Here is an 18,708-nt window from a genome sequence, read left to right on the forward strand (position 1 = left end):
AATTCTTTGAGGAGCGCAAATTCTGAAAAAATAACTATTAAAAATGCATGAATTCAAATTTTTAATACAACTGCTAATCTAACAAGACTCTTGCAACAATATTTTGGTTTTAAGCAATGTTTAAATGTGAGACCAAAAACGGGTATTTTTTTCCTAACATATCATGGTTCAACAATATTTTTGGAAATACATAAAACCGCTTAATTACTATTACCAAAACTGAATAAGCTGATTTTTAACAATTGATGCTAAGGAACCATTTCTTAACATTAGAAGGCACCCTCGGAGAGACCCCCCTCTTTATATATAATGTTACAACCTTTAAAAGGTCATATTCTGGTGTAGTTTTTGGAGACAAATCTAATGGTATATTTTGTTTGTTCACCAAACAAATGGTTTTCATTTATGAAAATCAGAATATAGTTTCGAAGTCATGTTTCTCATGCAAAAATATCTGGATGAAAGTCTCAGTGTATCCATTTTAAAATTGGTTTTTATAGTGCCAAACCGTGTATATCATGACAATATGAGAGCAGAATTTTTAATTACAATTTTTATTCAGGTAAAAAGAGACAAAAAGTCATATATGTGAAATCAGGTTGGAGTTTGGATCGTGGGAAGGACTTCATTTACAAAGAGGAAAAATTCTGAGACCATAAATACAAATACATCAGTTAGGTTTCAAGGATTAGCCATACAAAATTTCAAGTCGATATCTTAAAAATTGACAAATTGACAGTGTTTTAAATATTGAAAACACTGACAAAAAGCCAATAATGAGATTAGAAAATGAGGGATTAGAAAACGGATGATTTAGTTATAATTATGGGCAGCTGGATTGTCTCATACACTATTAAAACCTTCTACTTGAATATGTATTATTAAAACCCTCCACCTGAATATGTATTATCATACGGTGCAGCTGACCTTCTGTTTGCCTTCCTAGCAGCAATTACCACATGTTCAGCTGCCTTGTTTCCACGTACCACCAAGCAGCGATCAATATCTTGGGCATATTGTCTCTGGAAGTGGCCAACATTCGGTTCAAGTTATGAGTGTTTTAAAATGATCCGATATACTTTTTAAGACAGCAATGAAAGCAATGGAAAGAGCGCACTTGAATTATATAGGAAACATGTCTTTTCTTGAAAATAATTATTTGAAAAAAATACTATTTTGAGGGTGCCTTTAAACCTTAATGCTGTCTTAGAGAATCAACACTAAACAACAGCTAATAGTTGTCTGTTGTAACTGTTCTAATCCCGTATCTGTCTAACTTCCTGACTAACTGTCAAAGCTTAAAATGTCAAATGAATACCTTCACGTAACCATATAGCTTTATTACTGATAAAAAATTGTACAATCAATCAGGAAAAATAAAAAATAAAACGACAAACAAAATCATATTTGCCACGGTACTTGTAAAGTAAATTACAATGTATATTATGTTTGGATGCACATTCTGAAAAATATTAACCGAGGAACAGATAACTACATTTCTATTAGCTTTTTAAAACCAGCTCACCAATATTTATTTCATATAGATATTGCCATGTAATGCTTCAATGCTTCCTAAAGGTAATTGATCTAAAGATCTTGCTCAACCTGCAATCAAAGGTTAATTGCTACACTAGGTGTTCAGACAACTAACAAGACAGGTGTTCAATGTGAAGCTGAGCCTTACAATTTGTTAATAACATTGCACTTAATAAATCCAAAATGAATTCCACTACTATTTACACTAGATATGCAATTTATCTAAGACTGACATTCCCAGGTTGAAATAGCACAATCTTGCCCTAATTAAGGTGAAAACAGACCACATGAAAATTACCCACTCACTCACTGACACATTGCATAACTTGTCAAAAGTATTCACATGTTTCATGTTCAATTGTAATGGTTACTTGCTTTTCATTTGAGCAGCAGTCATTATTTTGTCAGTAAATTGACTCACTTTTATGTGAATAACTATTTTATTAGCAATCACCTGCTAACACCAAATGTCCTAAATATAAATACATGTATTTTTGTATGGAATAGTTACTAAAAACATAGCACACATGCTTCTTTTTTTTAGGTCCAGTATAAATCATGTTAAAACACACTTTGATAATTTAGCGTTTATACTTATCACATCAGTTACTTTAAAAACCATTGATTGGCCGTAAATGAAGTTTGGTAATTGTTAATTATACTCGGCTATGCATTGAAAAATTAGACATTATTTTAAATAATCTAAAACACTCTAACTCTCTTTTAAAAACTGTTATTTTGTCATTAGTGAGCTTTTAATAAATTGTACTTTCTTTACCAATCTGGTTAGCTGTGATTATACTTAGAATGTGTTGAGTAGTTCTACTGACAGTCGCGATGCAAATTGTTTTTCTTAAACATTTTTATCTAGATTTGGTTTTTGCTTAAAGATCCGGATTGCGCTCAATTTGACTGGTTGATATATGAAAAGGTGCAATATTGCATCAACTATTTCATCTTTCAAATAACTTGTACTGTGGTTAATTGTGTTATGATTTGTGTTCATTGCTCACAGCATGGATAAAAGCTACACAGTTCAAAAACACCAACACTATGACCTCATCTTAATATTGCCAGATTGTGTGTAGCAGTCTTCTATTTTATTGTGTCTTTCAACTGGCAAATAAGTGGTCAGTTTTTACAGAAAGAAGTAGATCATTTGGCCAAGTTTCTATATTTGCTAGAACAAAATGAAAAGTGAATGTGTATTTGCTATATTCCTGCTAATTATTTATATAATGTACAAAGCTCGGATATGATGAATTGCACACAATTTTATTATGATAAACAGCAATATTAATCAACCCACGGTTTGCCTGTAACCATTAATCTATTTTAGAGCTGGCTACTATCTAAATTACCAACTACCGTCCATTTACAAATATGAGAAGCATCTAATATGTCCCAAAAAATACCTTACCTTATTTATTAGTAATCACAGACATGTTCAATAAAAATAATCTGCTTTTCAAAACGCAATTTTTATTTCTATGACGTGCACAGAAAACAGGAGCATTAGCAAAATATGTCTAGGTATCCAACAGCACAAACTCAGCCACACTGTTGTACATTAGTAACATTAGTTTATTTTCTAAAAATAAACTAATTTATCAAACCTAAAAGTTAGGGTAGGCAATTTAAAGATGACCTATCAATTTAAGAAAAACTATAAAATACATTTTAGTCATGAATAGTTAGCGGAAGAGTAATATCAGTCAAACTACTGAAGAAAAGTTATTAGTAGCAGCAATAGTCTGTAATGACAGCTCTTGCTAATCAGCAACAGACTGATAACAATGTCTTCATTATTGAGAAAAATCTAAGGCCCCAGTACAACAGGAATTATTTACTCATGGAAAGGGTAAATAAATCTCGCATTCTCACATATAAAAAGCTTGATTTTATTTGAGAGCCTATTTATCATTTGTGATAAAAAAACATAAGCAAATTTAACTTACAATAGCAATTATATTTTAAAATGCTTTCTTTACACAAAATTCGATACAAAATTGTTTTAGCGATCTAAATAAATATCAAGATTAATTTTGTTGTCATTCGCAGAGCAAAAGGTTCAAGGAGAAAATATTGCATTACCTAAAAAACTTCTTCTTAAAGATGAGCTTTTAAATCTTTTTTTTTATAATCTGCCTTATAAAATACAGAATTTAATTAGAAGTTTATAATGTAGGAAAATCAATCTTCCTATTTTTAACCTTGGTTTTTACTAAGTATTGAGGGGTGAGTCTGTTAAATGTGCATTTTTGTAGACTGTTTTTTCACTCGACTGTCAAAATAGTCAATGTGAAGCACTTCAGCTATACATAATAAGGCAATACTTAAATCTTTTAATATACTAATATTTATATTCATTTATTGTTGATAACCAAATACAAATAGCTCTACCAAAATAAGGTAACTCTTAAACATATTTGATATGTTAATAATTGTATGCATTTACTGTAGATGTGACCAATTACAATAGGTATTCAGTGTTTAAATATAAAGTATGTTGTGATCTTAACGCTCTGAGGCTATTGTAAGCCTATTATGAGTAAAAATAAATTAAAATGTGTTCATTGTATTAAGAAACAGGCTGTAGAATGATTCATATTTTATTATTGCAATTTGCAGCCACTATTTATTATTATTTATTTATTATTTACTATTACTATTTATTATTATTATTTATTGATCAGCTGTCAATAAAACTTAGTGTTGTTTTTTGAATAATTTAATTTTATATATTCAATTTTACGGAGCAGGTATAAGCTATTATATTATTAAAGTTTATAACAATATAAATAACCGATATATCACATTTTATTCATCGATTACAAAACCTAAAAAAAGAGTAAAGATTTCATAGCAAACAAGTAAATAAGCATTTATTACCAAATATTTTGTTACAATTATTTTCCCAATAACTGTTGAATAAAATGCAACATCTGACAAGTGTAATACAACAGAACTTATCAAACGCTTTCATAATATATACCCAGGAGCAAACTGGCAGCTGCTGCTTGATCATAGAGAGAGTCAATATTGAAAGCAAAAAACATATAATAACCTCTATGATAAAGGTAGTGAAATCCAGGCTCTGACAGTTTACAGGTTGTGCTGTATGTATATTTAGCAATGTAGCAAAGTAAATAATAATACTAAGTAGTGACATAAACATGATAATATATTTTATGCTGTGTCCATACTAAATTTTTGGTACATATCCATCGTTTTTTTTTATGTCATCAAGTCGAAAAAGCTGCCATTTTTGCAGAAAACTATCGTTTTTCTTTTATTTACTTGTACTTTTAGGAGTTGTTTTGATACTATATTAAAAAAGTTGCCAACAAAATTTTTGTTTTCAAATTATCATTGCAAAAGCTTTGTGTTTTTAAAGATTAAATTGTCTATAAAGATGGCTGAAAACCATAAAGGATGTGCAAAAGGGACTTTATCAGCTGTTATTTCAGCATGTGTCAAACATCCGGGCACACAGTTTGCTCTGAAATTTTGTTCCTCTTGGCCCCTGACTTTGTATGGCCTTGGTTGGGGGGGGGGGGGCTGCGTCGCCGTGCTGCCAAGGCTGAATGGATTGGGTCCACATCTGGCACTGTGGACTCAATATATTTTTTTTATTGCATTCTCATTATTGCATTCTCAATATTGCATTCTGTATTGCCTTGTATATAAACACTGTATATAAGTCTTGATGTGGAGCAATTTCTGTTTCCTGTCAGTATTATTTTATTTTGCTACTTGTAATTACCCTCTCTACACAACTGTTTTGTTATTTACATCTGACAATCTCACTTACAGATGGGGAGTTTCTTTCTCATGAAATATAATTATAGATTACATTTATTTTTGCCTGCAAATAGAAGCGCAAATAATATTATATTTTATATTAATATTTGTTCAATAAAGATTATCTAACTAACATAAAATTACGTCACGAAAAAAACAAAGGATCAGCATTTAGCATTAGTGAAAGTTGGAGTCCCACCCTTCATAGCATTTATGCTCTCAGTATGTTCTTCTCTGTTGTTAGGTCACACCCATTATACTATCCTAGATAACGATTCTACACAAATAGACTCATTGATAATGAAATCCACTAATTCTATAATATTGTCTAGCGCTGAAACCCATGAGAGCTGAGGAGTAGTTTCTCTGATCAGCATGGGGGCAGCATAATTGTCTGTTGCGTGTCAACAAGAGTTTGCTTAGTCAGGCATATGCAAGTTGATCAAAAAATGAGAACTAATCAAAGCTTAATAGGCTAATCTGTTCAGTGGATGTTGTTGTAGCTTATTTTGTTGTAAATGAGCTATCTACCTTCAGTATTAGTATGAGTCCAAATCTCCTTATATATGGATAGTCTTCACTTCAGTTGTGTTTGTCGTTAGGTGCAGAGGACTCTGGTTAGCTGATGCTATAATGTTATTCACCGTCTATGTGAGTGTCGATGCCGATAGGTGGGAGGTAGTCTAGTGATGGTCAGGTTACGGTTCTACAACAAGGCTAATCCAATGCTATAGTTCATGTAACGATGCCTCATGTATACACTACTGTACGTACACCTCCAACCAACCCTCTAAAGACTGGGTTGGGGTTATATTAGAAGTCTAGACGTAAGATATTATGATATAATACACATGTTGATCGATCAACTATTAGTATACAATTAAATGATGTTGCTTCCTTAGTTGCTAGACATGGAATGAATATAACTATAAAGCTACTTCTATATAAATTGATAGACTGAATAGGAGTTGTGTTCCTACTATAGTGTTGCTATGGACTGAGTAAGTAATTCCCAACTCAACAATCAAATGGTAAGAATATTGTACACATATGCAGCATGTAAACAATGGTTGTTGATGCATATTTGTTTCCGTTAGTGGGAGATAATATATGCTGTAGGAATGTATTGTAACTGCTAAGTTTCCTACCTATTAACTAATCTCTTGACATTTACGTTTGTGGGAACATTGCTAATATACAGCTATTTCAAAAACATGATTTTCAGCTATAACAATGTCTAATTAGCTGACTCTGCAGGTATTAGTTCTTTTCACTCAGGATTTACTTGTTCACAGCTAAATGACTGCCAACGTTAAACCATAACTGCCACGAACAACTTTTATCGTATTTACTAGGTAAATCAGACATGCTGATTCCGATTTTATAACCAAAATAAAGATTAGGCCACTAACTTTCAGAGTAATAAAGGATTTTTTATAGCGTTTTAATATCGGTCTCGAAAACAACACGATCGGCAAAACAAGCTCCGCCTATAAATACTTGACATAACCTAGCTTTTTAGGAACAGAAGTTACGTAGAGATGTTTAGACCGATTTAGAATAATAGAGATGGCTGTTTTAAAATCTATTAGTATCTAAATCCAGATTTAAAAATAATATCAGTCTTTTCTGAAAGGTAGATAAGCTATTTAGCATTGCATATTTAAAAAGCGCGATAACAACGCTAGCTCATGATAAAACCGCGCTTTTTGAGCTCATTTTTCTCGGCGTCCAGCTCATTTAAACGTCATGTAACAAGCTGCGAGCAATTTTAAATAGTTAATATCCTTTTCATAAAAAACTGAAATTATTTTACAGACTGGATTTAGATAATAATGGGTTTTAAGACACCCATCTCTATTATTCTAAATCGAACTAAACTTTCCTAACTTCCGTTTCTGAAAAAGCTAGGTTTTGTCACATATTTATGGGCGGAGCTTGTAATGCCGATTGTGTTGTTTTCGAAACGGATATTGTAACGCTTTACAACAGCCTAAATGACTTTGAAGGTTAGTGGACTAATCTTTATTTTGAGTACAAAATCGGAATCAGCGTGTCTGGTTTACCTAGTAAATACAATAAAAGTTGTTCGTGACAGTTATGGTTTAAAGCAAGTTAATTGTTACCAAGTTTACTACATACAGCCTTCTGTAAGTAGAGTTATCTACCCTTGTCCTGAGAAGTGGCAAAGTTAATTGACTCAAGCGAGAGCTATTATACTATACAAACAGTTGTCATATTTTTTTTTTTTTGAGAAGCCTTAAAGTAGCCAATTGCATGCTACTCATAATCAGGCATTATTCAGAGATTAAACTAATTGTTTCTTAAGTGGCGTAATGTGGTGCGCTATAAGTCAATAATGAAACTGAATGTGTAGCGAGTTTGCAAATATTTGATATATGAAGATTGTGGTATTATACCATTTCAGTAGAATAATGGTTAGTTACAATAATAAAAACTGACTTCACTAAAATGTGAAATATAGAATTGCAAAAAGTATATTGAAAAGTTAATAACTTTGCAGTAAACTACAACTTTAGGTAACCAACCAGTAACAAGCAAAATGTTATGTATTATTCTACTCTACCTACCATAAATTTTTGTTCGTGTGCATGAATCAAATAAGAATATTTGGCAAAGGTTTAATTAGCAATAGTGATAAAATAAATTTTTATTGATTTAATATCTAGGTGATGTTATATATGTATTTCTATGACTGCAACAATGCATAAAATGGGAGTACACTGTGAATTTTCAAATGTTGAGGATAGCGTTAGTAGATCTATTTTCATTCCATGCATTCATATTCTTATCAGTAGCTTTGACATTACTGGTTTATCCTTATAAATAGTCTGGCTTTCTGTTGCGCAAGGAATAGTGATGGTATGAAATAAATAAAGCTGTTCATGTCATGACCTTTTTACTAATAGGACAGCAATTTACGTATATGTCATCATCTGTCACTCAATTTGAAATATTACAAACAAATACCAGGATGTAACCTTTAGACTGCTGGAAAGTCAATATGACAGGAGTGGTTTTATAATCATAACAAATGTTTCAACACCAAATAACATCACATGATTTGGCTGTTTTGGTACAATAATATGTTATTTTTAACTATTTACTACATTTTATCAACTAATGAATGTAACATGATTTGCTACTGGTATAAAAATGGAATAATAAGCTTATATTTTCAATTGCTGGATAAGGATGGAAGAGAGCAGCTATTTGGGTGAGTTATTACTGCAACCTTAAGTTGATATGCATTAAAAATATATTCCTAGTCCATATTTGGATAAAATTAAAAATAGTAAATTCAAACTTGTATGAATGGATATTTCTTAGCAATTGTTTAACGAAGGCATGAAATCTATTGGTATTGCAGATTGTAGATTTTGCATTTAATTAAACGATGTACACTTTCCTGCCTGAAAAATGTTGTGTGCGCACCATTTGCATAAAATATATTAAACAACCTCTAAGTATAATTTTAAGGCGACTTCCTTGAAAAAATATTACGTAAAATTTACGTGTTTTCAATGAATTAAAGTCGATGACCATAGTTACTTATATATAATGTAACACTTACAAGAATCCAGCATATATTATGCAGTCTTTGTCAAAGTCTCTCAAATTGAATAATAACTATCAATAGACTTGTCTTATTAATTATTTTGTAATTTTGTTTTATTGCTACTATGGTAAATAATAATAATTCTACTAGCTATATTTCCATAAATTGTCCTTACAAATCACATATCATTTGCTGAAATGGACTCTATTTAAAACTCTGCAATAAATTTTAAAGAAACTTTGCTGCCTAAACATTTTGTTATACATCAGATAGATTAATCAAAATTTTAATTGGCTACCATTTTCTAAAACACCATGAAATGTTATTGGTAAAAACCAATACAAAGGTAAACCGTCGAACAACAAATGCAACAATATTTTATCTGTAAAAGAAACCTATTGATTACTTTTCAGCTATAGATATGAAAATATAGAAACTTGCACTCAACTTGTTCTATTTTCAATAAAGATCTATAAAACGTATTAATATGAAATTTTCAATATAGTTTATAATTATATTTTCTAGAATTGATTAGTACTCTACCTTTATTATCTATACACTGAATCTATAAAAGTTTTGGATTTGAGACTAAGGGTTCTCGTTCTGCAAAATGATGAAATATTTTTTTAATTTCGTACATTTTTGAATATGCAATTTTAGAGAACACGATGGAAAAAAGTAAAAGATTCAAGCAGCAGGAAGTTATCCAGATACTGAGTATTACCATTGCGATGTTTGCTGTCATTGTATCTGTCCACACCCAAATAAGTAACAAATGGTTGCAAAAGGAGGTAAAGGATTTGACCATTCGACTCGATCAGATGGAAAAGTACACCGATAAAGTGAGACTCAATTCTAACTATTTCTTCTTTACATATATTCAATAATTTTCAGCAAACTCAATAGTCATTATTTTATAGATATATGCGGTTTCAATTTGATAGAATTGAAAAATAGGCTACTGAAATACAAACAATTCTAAAAATGTTTCTTCTTATAATTGTTAATGACATAATTTGTTATTTAACTTTCTGTCCCCTTTTTAAACCCATATTTGAGGGCGTGTCAGTTTAAATTCTGCTAGAAACTAAACTAGGTTATAACTCCTTGAGAGCTTTTGATACTATATTTAGATATAAATACTACAATAATGATGATTCACTTTAAAGGAAGCAATGACATCTTCAGCAAGTTCGAATCATGCTATGATGAAAAGGTCAGCAGAAGATGAAAATGCCGATGATGTGACTTTAGGTCAACTGTCTCTAGGTAAGTCAGCTGAGAAGGTCATGAAACAGTGTAGATCTCATAGAGACTGTATTTTAACAGTGCCTATGTAAAAAATTAAACTGTGTTTCCTTAAACGGTTCAAAATGTAATGCTCGTAAAGAGCTCAGAGCTTGTGAGGTTTCTGTAAAAAATAGAATTTTCATGATGAGTTACTATTCATATATATTTTTCAGCATAATAGCCTAAAAATATTGTAATTGTAGAATTTCTGCATGTATGCTGCATATTAGTCTCACAATATTTAAATTTTAAAACATCTGCAAAAATTTGTAACTATTTCCAAACTAATTTCCAAACAAACAGGTCATGCCCAGTATTTTCATATAATCTATAATGAAATTGCCACCACATTACCAAACAAAAATTACTCTCATCTGCAGCGTTACTACAATATATTGTTGTATTGTATACCTTTTACAAGAAAAAAACATTTATCTACAAGATAATGCACATGATTTAATAATTATAACGTAAACTAAGATAACCCGTTTATAGCTCTAATCAAACTTGATAACTTGAATGCATTTCCTTAAACTTTTTGTCTCACGCGTGCAAGATACTTATTAGCTCAATCAACAGCTCAGCATTAAAGTCTTGTCTCACTCGTGCAAGATACTTATTAGCTCAATCAACAGCTCAGCATTAAAGTCTTGTCTCACTCGTGCAAGATACTTATTAGCTCAATCAACAGCTCAGCATTAAAGTCTTGTCTCACACGTGCAAGATACTTATTAGCTCAATCAACAGCTCAGCATTAAAGTCTTGTCTCACTCGTGCAAGATACTTATTAGCTCAATCAACAGCTCAGCATTAAAGTCTTGCCTCACGCGTGCAAGATACTTATTAGCTCAATCAACAGCTCAGCATTAAAGTCTTGTCTCACTCCTGCAAGATACTTATTAGCTCAATCAACAGCTCAGTATTAAAGTTTTGTCTCACTCGTGCAAGATACTTATTAGCTCAATCAACAGCTCAGCATTAAAGTCTTGTCTCACTCCTGCAAGATACTTATTAGCTCAATCAACAGCTCAGCATTAAAGTCTTGTCTCACCCGTGCAAGATACTTATTAGCTCATCAACAGCTCAGCATTAAAGTCTTGTCTCACGCGTGCAAGATACTTATTAGCTCAATCAACAGCTCAGCATTAAAGTCTTGTCTCACACGTGCAAGATACTTATTAGCTCAATCAACAGCTCACTATTAAAGTCTTGTCTCACTCGTGCAAGATACTTATTAGCTCAATCAACAGCTCAGCATTAAAGTCTTGTCTCACACGTGCAAGATACTTATTAGCTCAATCAACAGCTCAGTATTAAAGTCTTGTCTCACTCGTGCAAGATACTTATTAGCTCAATCAACAGCTCAGTATTAAAGTCTTGTCTCACTCCTGCAAGATACTTATTAGCTCAATCAACAGCTCAGTATTAAAGTCTTGTCTCACACGTGCAAGATACTTATTAGCTCAATCAACAGCTCAGTATTAAAGTCTTGTCTCACTCGTGCAAGATACTTATTAGCTCAATCAACAGCTCAGTATTAAAGTCTTGTCTCACTCGTGCAAGATACTTATTAGCTCAATCAACAGCTCAGTATTAAAGTCTTGTCTCACTCCTGCAAGATACTTATTAGCTCAATCAACAGCTCAGTATTAAAGTCTTGTCTCACACGTGCAAGATACTTATTAGCTCAATCAACAGATCAACATTAAAGTCTTGTCTCACTCGTGCAAGATACTTATTAGCTCAATAAACAGCTCAGCATTAAAGTTTTGTATCAAAATGCTTTGAATATATATTACGATGCAATATCATTACAAAAAATCAAGTAACAGAAAAATACAGGTGAGAGTTGGAACTGTAAACACTTTTAGCCAGCAAACTAATTGAGCTGATTAATAATCGGTTGGGATATATATATATATATATAAAATTGTTTCCTCACCCCGGATATCCCGTATGGGTGGTAAATTCTGCTCTAACTCGGGTCTCCTACCAGAGACCTGGGAGTTTGAGCACTCGCCTTAAGATCTTAGCTGTTCCCAATAGCCACTTTTCTGCAACTCACCTGAGTTGATTGTTGTTGGTATTTGGGCAAGCCACACTTTATGCGCCGGTGTTATTGCGCCCAGTGCCCCAATGACTACTGGGATTACAGTTTTTTTTACATTCCAGCATTTTTCAATTTCTTCTCCAAGAGGGAGATATTTCTCTACCTTTTCTTTTTCTTTGCTGGCTATATTGTAGTCATTGGGTACTGCTATATCTATTATAGTAGCCCTCTTGTTCTCCTTGTCTACCACCACTATATCTGGTTGGTTTGCTAGGACATGCTTGTCAGTTTGGATGTAGAAGTCCCAGAGGATCTTAGCGCGGTCATTTTCATTCACCTTACCAGGAGCTTCCCACCAGTGTTGTGGTTTATTAAGGCCATACTCATCACATAGACTTCTATACACAATACCTGCGACATGATTATGCCGCTCAGTGTATGCGTTCCCTGCTAGCTGCCTGCATCCACTGATGATGTGTTGGATGGTCTCAGGTGCATCTTTGCACAGTCTGCATCTAGGATCGTCTCTAGTGTGATATATTTTCGTTTGGAGTTGCCTTGTTGGGAGCACTTGCTCCTGGGCTGCTATGATTAGCGACTCTGTATTGGCTGTTAGGTTTCCTTTGTTCAGCCACATATATGTCTGGTGAAGATCGCCAACCTTAGATACTTGTTGGTGGTAAGCGCCATGAAGAGGTTTCGTGTGCCAGTCAACTTCCTCATCATCAGGGTGTAGGTCCGTTGTAAGAGCAGCCGATTGAAATTCCGCTAGCAACTTATCTGAGATGGCCATGGAGGCTGCATATGCTTTGATGCTTTGCTCCTCCTCTTTCACTGTCTGCTGTACACTTTTGAGTCCCCTACCGCCATCTTTCCTATCAAGATACAATCTAGTAGTATCAGATTTTGGGTGGAGTGCTCCATGCATGGTCAGCAGTTTACGAGTTGCTATATCTGTTTCTTTGATGGCTTCCTCAGTCCACTTTATTATGCCTGCTGGATATCTTATTACTGGCAGTGCGTAGGTATTTATTGCCATGATTTGGTTCTTGGCATTGAGCTGGCTCCGTAAGACGTGCCGAAGGCGTTTCTTGTACTCGGTAATGGCTTTGTGACGTACATCGGCTTCGTGGTTGATGTTGCTTTGCATAATCCCCAAGTACTTGTACCCTTCTTCTATATCTTTGATGGTACCATTTGGCATTCTTAGGCCATTTGTGAGCATAGAATGGCCTTTCTTAAGAAATAGCCTTCTACATTTCCCAATACCGAAGGTCATTCCGATGTCCTTGCTGTATACCTGAGTGAGGTGTATTAACGAATCAATGTCCCTTTCTTTGTTAGCATACAGCTTGATGTCATCCATGTAGAAGAGGTGGTTTATCTTGGTGCCACTCTTAAACTGGTACCCATATTGAGTCTCCTCCAGCATATTGCTTAGAGGGTTTAGGCATATGCAGAAGAGCAGCGGTGATAAGGAGTCACCTTGATAAATGCCTCGCTTAATTTGTACACTCGCCAGCTTTTGCCATTAGCCTCCAGTTCCGTCTTCCATTTGGTCATTGACATCTTGATGAATGCCACAAGAGCAAGGTGATCATTGTACATAGTGAGGCACTCAAGTATCCAACTATGGGGAATTGAGTCATAGGCTTTTTGTAGTCAATCCAAGCCATGGCAAGATTGGTTTGCCTTCTCCTGCTGTCTTGACAGACCGTCCGATCCACCAGTAACTGATGTTTAGCTCCTCGGGTGTTGCGCCCAATTCCTTTCTGAGCACTGGTCATATAGTGACTCATGTGCTCTTCCAGTTTGTCTGCAACTATTCCTGAGAGCAGTTTCCAAGTGGTAGGCAAGCACGTTATTGGTCGATAGTTTTTGGGAATCGGCCCCTGCTTTGGATCTTTTATCAGAAGTACAGTTCGTCCTTTGGTCAGCCATTCTGGATGGTCACCTTTCTATTAGGCATTCCATCTGCTTAGCCATTCTAGTGTGAAGTGATGTCAATTTCTTTAACCAGAAGGCTTGAATCATGTCATGGCCAGGTGCTGCCCAGTTCTTCATACGCTGCACTCTGCACTTGATGTCCTTTTTGCTGATGGTGAGTCCTTGCTGAGCCACATTGTGTTGATGGTTCTCTTTAAGCCTCTTCAGCCAATTTGCAGTGGTGTTATGAGTAGTCTCTTTCTCCCAGATGTCCTTCCAGAACTTTGAAGTGCTAGATCGGGGAGGCTCAGACATTGGCCTCTGCAGTTCACCTTTGAACTGGGAATACACTCTAGATGGATTATTGATGAACAGTTTGTTCATTCTCTTGTTATCCCGCTGTTTGGTGTACCGCTTCAGTCGTGCCGAGAGTGCTACTAGCTGCTGTTTGGCAGATTCTAGAGCTTCTATTGTGGCTTCCCTTTTTGGACGCTCCAAACTGTGGTTAGATCTCTCACTGAGCCTACTAGCTTTCTTGCGCAAGTCCTTGATCTTATTTTGTAGCCTCAGCTGCCAGGATGGAATGAAGCCTTGTTGGCATTGGCTTAATATCCATCTCCTCCAAGATGATGGTTGCTGTACTGTAGATTAAGGCATTAGTCTCACTGATTGATCCAGTTGAGATCGACTCCAGCGCCATGTTAATGTCTTCTAACAGCTTCTTAGGTATGGCCTTGCTAACTCTTCGTAGTGGTACCCTGCTTCCATAATCATTAGCAGCTGACATCTTGTTGATGATATTTTCCGCAAGCTCTCTCACCCTTGGGTCAAAGTCCAAGTGCATGTCTTCTTCAACCCGTGAGTCAACACATGATCGTGTATGCGTGACAGTGTGTGTTGATATGCACTCCTCGTTAGTTGAGGTTACTTGGGTGAACTGTTCCTGAATTTCATCTACCTCAAGTTCCGATATGAGGTGCCGCTTGATTATGTTACTCTTCTGAGCTACAAGTTGCTTAGCGGTTAGTGGCAATTCAGGGCGCATGTTTATCTACAGTTGCCGTATCCTTCCCATATAGCCCCACTTTTGAGGTTCACTCATAAAGTAGCACTGCATGAGGTTCGTGTTATCAGTCCGAGTCCATTTCATCCGTTTTGAACCAGTAGCCCATTTTTCACTGTCTTGTCCTGGTTCAGCTATAGGCAGCGCGGACCTTGTTTGACCGGGCGACGTCCGACCCGGCATGGCTTTGGTTATTGCACTCATCATAGAGGTTGTAGACATTATACAAGCAAGGGTCTTGCCCAAGGACCACCAGAAAAGTGCAGTTGTTGGGGTTTGAACCGAGGACCTAATGATCACGGTCCCGATACCTTACCAACTGAGATATCTGTCCTGTATATATACGTATATATATCCCGATACGATATATATATACCAAGATAAGCACCTAATAATAATAATAATAAAGATAATATATCTAAGGTGCCTAAGAGAAGCTAACCAAAACAAATACTCTATCTGATTTTCTCTGACTTTTAATTGTTTTATAAACACTTACATTGTCTAAAAACACAAACAGGTATTTGATTGTAGGTAAAACAACATATCAGAATTTAGGCTATATGCCAATTTGAATTGAACTTCAAAAGTGTTATCTTGTTTTGATTAATAACATTATTGGAGCTGCCTTTTGAAATTTTGCTTTTTCCCTATGCTTTACAACACAGCGATAAACTTTAAAGCTAGAGAAAATTGAAATCTTTTTTTGTTAATGCTGGGGTATCTTCATTAGTAATAATATGAGAGAGTCTGTTTAACTAGCGTTAGAAACTAGCATTTTGTTTTCAGTAATAGAACTCTCCATACACAGCAACAGCTTTAGAAGCATTTTATATTGATTGACTCAGATAGGTCAAAAGTTCAAAATATTAGGAGCCTATAAAATATTGATGTTCATAGTAAATTCTGTAATACTGTATGTACATTCAAATATATTTTTCAGCACAGCGTGTATGGTTTTGCTAGTGTCCAATTTTTTTTGCAATGATCGATTAAAATCAATATATGTTTTTACCTGTTTTTAATAAATTTAAGGTATTCTGTTGCTACCTATAGAAAAGTGGGTATTTTTGTCTCGTGAACTCTGACCTCAAAGTTAGTTATAGTATTTCATTTTAACTATAGATAAACCAAAACACTTTATGGAAACAGAATATGAGTATCAGTTTCTCTACTCAGTCTCACCTGTTTGCATAATTGTATTCTAACAATAAAGTTTGTCTATAATAACATCACTTGGTTTATGTTATTTCACTACCAACAGAACAGCTCTCACACTTTAGAGGACCTCCTGGAAGAGATGGAAGGGATGGTAGAGATGGAAGAGATTGTGAAGAGTCGGATCTGACTGAATTGAGGTTGAAAGTTGAAATGTTGGTAAACAAGACAAGGTCTACAATACCAGTATCAACTGAAAGACATTCCAATTATGGTAGTGCTATGCAGCTGTTTTCAAGATGTTAAATTAATGAAATTTGTGTGTAACATATTGCAAAATTGTAGTTCAGATTCTTACAGAACTTGAACATAGTCTTAAGCCCTACACACTCTGAGCTACCCTTGCGATAAGATAAACCAATAATATTTTCTTAAACTGCTAAGTTATATAGATACAATATTACACGTAATTACAGAACAACTCCTACAAGATTTTAATCAAACAATTGCGCATGGACTTCTGAGCCTTCTCCAAAGTAACAACCAGAAATTAGAAGAAATTGAGGAGGACTTTCAAAGTTTAGATGGGAGCAATACACCATCTCCTGGTAATTAGTCATTGTTTAGTATTCATGCCGGCTACTAAAACAGTAATTAGACTTTTCAGTTGGAAACTCTATTTTAGAGAGTCACAAAAGGGAGTTTTTGAATATAACACTCACTTTCTGAGGTAAATAAATTTACTGACATGATAAATGACTTTGACACCACTGCTGTGCTTTCAATTTAAAATAAACAAACAATGTCAATACTAAAAACAGCATGAGGTGCAGAAGGTAAAGTTGTAATGACATTTTATTGTTTTCCGCAGCGGAGCAAGTTTCTTTTGCAAGATTTGAAGGAGGAAGTTCATATATCAGATGGGGCCGAAAGTCATGTACCAACTCTTCCGAACTCCTCTACACTGGTATGTTAATATAAATCTTGTAATAGATTAATTTGAAGGACATGAAGACTATGCAATATAAAACACACAATCTAAGAACTTCGGAAAGCACTTATTACCAAAACTGAAAGCTAAAGAGCATGCGATTACATTACGTACAAAACTATTATAGAGCTTTCCTGCACGGTATTGCCTGAAGTTTGGATCTGACAACTTGAATAATTTGCTGATGTAGTGTTGCTATTACATGTTCCAAAAGGTAAATAGGCTATATGAGTATAAGTTTTCTACATTTTTAGGACTGGCAGCAGGTCAGCACTTTACCCATGAAGGAGGTTCATCCGAGTATACATGTCTCCCATCAGAGCCAGAGTATAACTCATATTTAGCAGGTGACCAGGGTAATTACATATACGGAGCTGAGTATGAGACAGGTTCTAACATATTCCCTAGCCGAATGCATGATCTAAATGTACCGTGTACCAGGTGCTACCTTCCTAGCAGGTCTACAACTATTATGATTCCTGCTAAAAGAACTTGTCCATCATCTTGGCATAAAGTGAGTAACCTTGACGTCATCTGTCAAATTCATGAACTGTTAAAATAATTTACCAACAATTCATTGTTATCGCATGTTTAAGTAAATCATTTTCATGTTTAATAGATAAAAATATCTACATTATAAAAAATAGCTATTGTTCTTTTTTTCTGAAAGTAAGTTGCATATATGATGCTCAGGGAATAAGTACATATGTGCTCTTTTACATATAGACTACCAGTTTAATATTAATCATCATTATGTCTGGCTTTATAGGAATATGAAGGATATCTCATGTCTGGACATTACTCGCACAAGAGAGCGAATAACTATGTCTGTATGGACAAACAACCGGAGGCTTTGGATGGACTTAACGGAAATGGCAATGGTGCATTGTTTTACTTTGTGCAAGCAAGCTGTGGTTCCCTTGGACGTTGCCCGCCCTATATAGAGGGAGCCGAGCTAACTTGCATTGTTTGTTCAAAATAAAACTTTTTACTGCAACTACCCGCAATTGGCTCAATTAAATTGTGAAAGCAGTTTGCTAGATAACTAATATGTTTAAAATTTAAATTGGTCGACACAGATATTTTACAATGTACACTTTTTTTGCAAGATATAAACCTTATTATATTGTTTTGAATTTTCCTGTGATAATCTAGTTAGGGGTTCTTTGTCATTGAGCTTAAATACATTTCCAAGGAAAGCCTGTGCTTGTATGGAGAGACGACTGAACTCAATTCTGCAATCTAAAATGCTAACATCATCTGTAAATATTAATTTTTACATTAGAAAATGACAAGGCATCATAAAAAAT

The 18,708-nt window shown here is 34.5% G+C and overlaps 3 protein-coding genes across 4 annotated transcripts in view; 2 read left to right on the forward strand and 1 right to left on the reverse strand.

Moving 5' to 3' along the window:
* Window positions 1-18,708, reverse strand: part of LOC137389555 (uncharacterized) — a 365,277-nt gene that overhangs the window by 301,659 nt on the left and 44,910 nt on the right. The gene's annotated exons all lie outside the window — the stretch shown is intronic.
* The window catches only part of LOC137389556 (uncharacterized), a 386,829-nt gene that overhangs the window by 246,824 nt on the left and 121,297 nt on the right, over window positions 1-18,708 (forward strand). The gene's annotated exons all lie outside the window — the stretch shown is intronic.
* On the forward strand, window positions 8,565-18,604 carry LOC137390092 (uncharacterized). Its single transcript, XM_068076342.1, has 8 exons — window positions 8,565-8,578; window positions 9,581-9,762; window positions 10,090-10,189; window positions 16,514-16,681; window positions 16,884-17,015; window positions 17,279-17,374; window positions 17,653-17,912; window positions 18,168-18,604. Exons 2-8 carry the CDS (start codon window positions 9,589-9,591, stop codon window positions 18,378-18,380), a joined length of 1,143 nt encoding a protein of 380 aa, XP_067932443.1. The 5' UTR covers window positions 8,565-8,578; window positions 9,581-9,588; the 3' UTR covers window positions 18,381-18,604.

The sequence above is a fragment of the Watersipora subatra genome, chromosome 3 (genome assembly GCF_963576615.1).
Source record: "Watersipora subatra chromosome 3, tzWatSuba1.1, whole genome shotgun sequence".
NCBI lineage: Eukaryota > Metazoa > Bryozoa > Gymnolaemata > Cheilostomatida > Watersiporidae > Watersipora > Watersipora subatra.